This window comes from Rhinatrema bivittatum, chromosome 4, assembly GCF_901001135.1.
Source record: "Rhinatrema bivittatum chromosome 4, aRhiBiv1.1, whole genome shotgun sequence".
Taxonomy (NCBI): domain Eukaryota; kingdom Metazoa; phylum Chordata; class Amphibia; order Gymnophiona; family Rhinatrematidae; genus Rhinatrema; species Rhinatrema bivittatum.
The window spans coordinates 480855624-480861623 of NC_042618.1; the positions used below are offsets into that span (position 1 = coordinate 480855624).

Sequence of the window (6000 nt, forward strand, 5' to 3'; positions counted from 1 at the left end):
CTTGCTCTGCTGCCTGGCAGTTCAGGAAGGCTTCCTGCTCCAGAGGCCTTATTCCTTCACGCTTCCCTGTAAATGCCGTTGCCTTGTGCGCTGTCTCCAGGTTCAGGCAGTTTTTTTTTCTCACCTCCTCTCACACAGTAAGTCCCTTGGTGTGCTGCCCTGTGACCGTTTCCTCCCTCCCATCACGTGCAGGGTCCTGCAATGTGTGGCCAGTGCGGCCGCCCCAGAGGTGGGCTACAATAATTCTGAAACCCATTTGGGTCCTGCTGGATTTCAAGTGTTGCATGAATTCCAATGCGTTGAAGGCTGTTGTGTTGGAAATCCATCTGTAAGCTGAAGCGGCAGTGAAGTCTGTGCGCTCACTCGACTTGCCGGAAAGGAGAGAATCCAGCCCCTCACTGTATAATGCAGGAGCCCCTCACTGTCATGCACGTTTTGCTCTTAGTCTCTGTTATGCCAGGAGGATCCTGCTTTATCCCTTTCTGTTTCCCCTGCAGGATAGCTCCGGTATGAAGCTCTGGAAGAAGCGCTGGTTTTGCTCTCTGACCTGTGTCTCTTTACTATCGAGGTGAGTGTGCCGCGCTGCTACTCCTATCTTGCAGCACTCAGATTAGCGTGGGTCTGAGCATGTGCGCTTTACATCCTCTTACGCAGCCTGCCATTCCTCTTCTGTATATAAGCATGAATGTTTTATTGTTTTACACCTATGCTACCAACCACCAATAATGTGGGCTGTTTTTTTCTTGCTGACGATGTAAAAGGAATATTGTGTTAAGCTCTCCAAAAATAAATGAATTGAAAGCAAACTAGATAAAGTGGCTGAGGGCCTCTTCCTCAGCCGGTATCTTGGGTTCTTCATCGGTGTGTGGCCTGATTTCCCCTCTTTCCATGCAGTTTCAGCAGCACTTGAGGCAGGAAAACCGCTGCCTTTCAAAAGGTTAAACTCTCTTCTTGAAGAGGCAAAATGCTGTATCTTTGACTAGTAAGGTCTGCTGCTTGCCACAGATAAGACTCGGGTAGTTACTCTCTCCTTGTATTTTACTGATGTGAACCTCCCTGCAGGCAGAGGCTTGATTGAAGTGGTTTCTTTGACTAATTGTTGCATAAACCAGTGGGGTATTTTAATTACATGGGCTGCTGCTTTCCGCAGAAGTGAGGGAGAATCTCACCTCTGTGCCCTTCCTACAGAATTAGAGGTTAAGGTTCCTATCGATCTTTACCACAGCAAGAAGGGAAATGGAAAATGCTGCCATCCAAATGCTTCATGTTGGGGCACCTTGGGGTTTGTAACGAAATTTCCTGGGTTTCACACGTGGAGCACATGAATCTGTGAAAAAAAGTGTAGAACTCACTGCCCTTAGTTCATCCGCAGAGTAGGGTTATATAAGAACATAAGAACTTGCCATGCTGGGTCAGACCAAGGGTCCATCAAGCCCAGCATCCTGTTTCCAACAGTGGCCAAAACCAAGCCACAAGAACCTGGCAATTACCCAAACACCAAGAAGATCCCATGCTACTGATGCAATTAATAGCTGTGGCTATTCCCTAAGTAAACTTGATTAATAGCCATTAATGGACTTCTCTTCCAAGAACTTATCCAAACCTTTTTTGAACCCAGCTACACTAACTGCACTAACCACATCCTCTGGCAACAAATTCCAGAGCTTTATTGTGCGTTGAGTGAAAAAGAATTTTCTCCGATTAGTCTTAAATGTGCTACTTGCTAATTTCATGGAATTGCCCCCTAGTCCTTCAATTATTCGAAAGTGTAAATAACCAGTTCACATCTACTCATTCAAGACCTCTCATGATCTTAAAGACCTCTATCATATCCCCCCTCAGCCATCTCTTCTCCAAGCTGAACAGCCCTAACCTCCTCAGCCTTTCCTCATAGGGGAGCTGTTCCATCCCCTTTATCATTTTGGTAGCCCTTCTCTGTACCTTCTCCATCACAACTATATCTTTTCTGAGATGCAGCAACCAGAATTGTACACAGTATTCAAGGTGCGGTCTCACCATGGAGCGATACAGAGGCATTATGACATTTTCCGTTTTATTAACCATTCCCTTCCTAATAATTCCTAACATTCTATTTGCTTTTTTGACTGCTGCAGCACACTGAGCCGACGATTTCAATGTGTTATCCACTATGACACCTAGATCTTTTTCCTGGGTGGTAGCTCCTAATATGGAACCTAACATCGTGTAACTACAGCAAAGATTATTTTTCCCTATATGCATCACCTTGCACTTATCCACATTAAATTTCATCTGCCATTTGGATGCCCAATCTTCCAGTCTCACAAGGTCCTCCTGTAATGTATCACAATCCGCTTGTGATTTAACTACTCTGAATAATTTTGTATCATCCGCAAATTTGATGACCTCACTCGTTGTATTCCTTTCCAGATCATTTATAAATATATTGAACAGTAAGGGTCCCAATACAGATCCCTGAGGTACTCCACTTTTACCCTTTTCCACTGAGAAAATTGACCATTTAATCCTACTCTCTGTCTCCTGTCTTTTAACCAGTTTGTAATCCACGAAAGGAATCGCCTCCTATCCCATGACTTTTTAGTTTTCTTAGAAGCCTCTCATGAGGGACTTTGTCAAACGCTTTCTGAAAATCCAAATACACTACATCTACTGGTTCACCTTTATCCACATGTTTATTAACCCCTTCAAAAAAATGAAGCAGATTTGTTAGGCAAGACTTCCCTTGGATAAATCCATGTTGACTGTGTTCCATTAAACGATTTCTTTCTATATGCTCTACGATTTTGATCTTGAGAATAGTTTCCACTATTTTTCCCGGCACTGAAGTCAGGCTCACTGATCTATAGTTTCCCGGATCGCCCCTGGAGCCTTTTTTAAATATTGGAGTTACATTGGCCACCCTCCAGTCTTCAGGTACAATGGATGATTTTAATGATAGGTTACAAATTTTAACTAATAGATCAGGAATTTCATTTTTGAGTTCCTTCAGTACCCTAGGATGCATACCATCCGGTCCAGTTGATTTGCTACTCTTTAGTTTGTCAATCTGGCCTACTACATCTTCCAGGTTCACAGTGATTTCGTTCAGTTCGTCACACATCACCCCTGAAAACCATCTCCGGAACTGGTATCTCCCCAACATCCTCATTAGTAACTGATGCATGCACTGGGGAGAGATTGGAGATGGAAAAATAATTGGTTAATCACATAATTAAATTTCAAAATGAATATATTCTAATATTTCCTACAATCATTAATTCAAGATGGATTCCAATATGTGTGATAAAAAGATTTTGTGTACATAAATTTACATATTTTCAACGCATCACAAATATCTTTAACCCCCCCCCACCACCAATATAACAATGTATAAACAATCAATATTGTGAGCCAAGTCACAGTAACATTAAAATGTTAGCAATAAAATACCAAGGAAGAACAGGCAAAATCTGTTATGACTGTGACTCCATATCCATATCAAAACACCCTGCCCCCTTGTCTGGGTACTAATATTTCCAAATTGCACCTGGTTGTTATGATGATCCTAAAAGAAAGCTAAACTGATCAAATAACCAGGTTATTAAATTGCAGTGACACTAAACCTAGCTCTTTTGCCTAGCCATTAACATTCCCAAAAGCTGACCTGGTTAGTACGAACAGCCTAAAAATGCGAAGACTGATCAAAGAACCTAGAGGTCCATATTCAGCCCTTGTGCGACTCAGCTAACTTAGCTGCACCACTGAATATATCCAGCTAACTCTGGTACAGGTGTACAGGCCAACCAGAGTTAGCTGGATAACGTATATTCAGCCACTGTGCGACTCAGCTAACTTAGCTGCACCGCTGAATCTATCCAGCTAACTTTAGGACAGGTGTACAGGCCAACCAGAGTTAGCTGGATAACATATATTCAGCCACTGTGCGACTCAGCTAACTTAGCTGCACCGCTGAATCTATCCAGCTAACTCTGGTACAGGTGTACAGGCCAACCAGAGTTAGCTGGATAACATATATTCAGCCACTGTGTGACTCAGCTAACTTAGCTGCACCGCTGAATCTATCCAGCTAACTCTGGTACAGGTGTACAGGCCAACCAGAGTTAGCTGGATAACATATATTCAGCCACTGTGCGACTCAGCTAACTTAGCTGCACCGCTGAATATATCCAGCTAACTTTAGGACAGGTGTACAGGCCAACCAGAGTTAGCTGGATAACTTATATTCAGCCACTGTGCGACTCAGCTAACTTAGCTGCAGCGCTGAATCTATCCAGCTAACTTTAGGACAGGTGTACAGGCCAACCAGAGTTAGCTGAATAACTTATATTCAGCCCTTGTGCGACTCAGCTAACTTAGCTGCACCGCTGAATTTATCCAGCTAACTTTAGGACAGGTGTACAGGCCAACCAGAGTTAGCTGGATAACTTATATTCAGCCACTGTGCGACTCAGCTAACTTAGCTGCACCGCTGAATCTATCCAGCTAACTTTAGGACAGGTGTACAGGCCAACCAGAGTTAGCTGGATAACTTATATTCAGCCACTGTGCGACTCAGCTAACTTAGCTGCACCGCTGAATCTATCCAGCTAACTTTAGGACAGGTGTACAGGCCAAGCAGAGTTAGCTGGATAACGTATATTCTGCCTCTGTGCGACTCAGCTAACTTAGCTGCACCACTGAATATATCCAGCTAACTTTAGGACAGGTGTACAGGCCAACCAGAGTTAGCTGGATAACGTATATTCAGCCACTGTGCGACTCAGCTAACTTAGCTGCACCGCTGAATCTATCCAGCTAACTTTAGGACAGGTGTACAGGCCAAACAGAGTTAGCTGGATAACTTATATTCAGCCACTGTGCGACTCAGCTAACTTAGCTGCACCGCTGAATCTATCCAGCTAACTTTAGGACAGGTGTACAGGCCAATCAGAGTTAGCTGGATAACGTATATTCAGCCACTGTGCGACTCAGCTAACTTAGCTGCACCGCTGAATCTATCCAGCTAACTTTAGGACAGGTGTACAGGCCAACCAGAGTTAGCTGGATAACGTATATTCAGCCACTGTGCGACTCAGCTAACTTAGCTGCACCGCTGAATCTATCCAGCTAACTTTAGGACAGGTGTAGAGGCCAACCAGAGTTAGCTGGATAACTTATATTCAGCCACTGTGCGACTCAGCTAACTTAGCTGCACCGCTGAATCTATCCAGCTAACTTTAGGACAGGTGTACAGGCCAACCAGAGTTAGCTGGATAACTTATATTCAGCCACTGTGCGACTCAGCTAACTTAGCTGCACCGCTGAATCTATCCAACTAACTTTAGGACAGGTGTACAGGCCAACCAGAGTTAGCTGGATAACTTATATTCAGCCACTGTGCGACTCAGCTAACTTAGCTGCACCGCTGAATCTATCCAGCTAACTTTAGGACAGGTGTACAGGCCAACCAGAGTTAGCTGGATAACTTATCTTCAGCCACTGTGCGACTCAGCTAACTTAGCTGCACCACTGAATCTATCCAGCTAACTTTAGGACAGGTGTACAGGCCAAGCAGAGTTAGCTGGATAACGTATATTCAGCCCTTGTGCGACTCAGCTAACTTAGCTGCACCGCTGAATCTATCCAGCTAACTTAGGACAGGTGTACAGGCCAACCAGAGTTAGCTGGATAACTTATATTCAGCCACTGTGCGACTCAGCTAACTTAGCTGCACCGCTGAATCTATCCAGCTAACTTTAGGACAGGTGTACAGGCCAAGCAGAGTTAGCTGGATAACGTATATTCAGCCACTGTGCGACTCAGCTAACTTAGCTGCACCGCTGAATCTATCCAGCTAACTTTAGGACAGGTGTACAGGCCAAGCAGAGTTAGCTGGATAACGTATATTCAGCCACTGTGCAACTCAGCTAACTTAGCTGCACCGCTGAATCTATCCAGCTAACTTTAGGACAGGTGTACAGGCCAAGCAGAGTTAGCTGGATAACGTATATTCAGCCACTG

At 44.3% G+C, this 6000-nt stretch overlaps 1 protein-coding gene across 1 annotated transcript in view; it reads left to right on the top strand.

The window, feature by feature from the left end:
• The window catches only part of LOC115089241 (pleckstrin homology domain-containing family A member 5-like), a 293269-nt gene extending 292697 nt beyond the window's left edge, over window positions 1-572 (top strand). Inside the window, exon 7 of the mRNA XM_029597347.1 lies at window positions 498-572. Coding sequence (XP_029453207.1) covers window positions 498-572 — 75 coding nt within the window. The remainder of the gene's footprint in view (window positions 1-497) is intronic.
• Window positions 573-6000: the final 5428 nt, after the last annotated feature.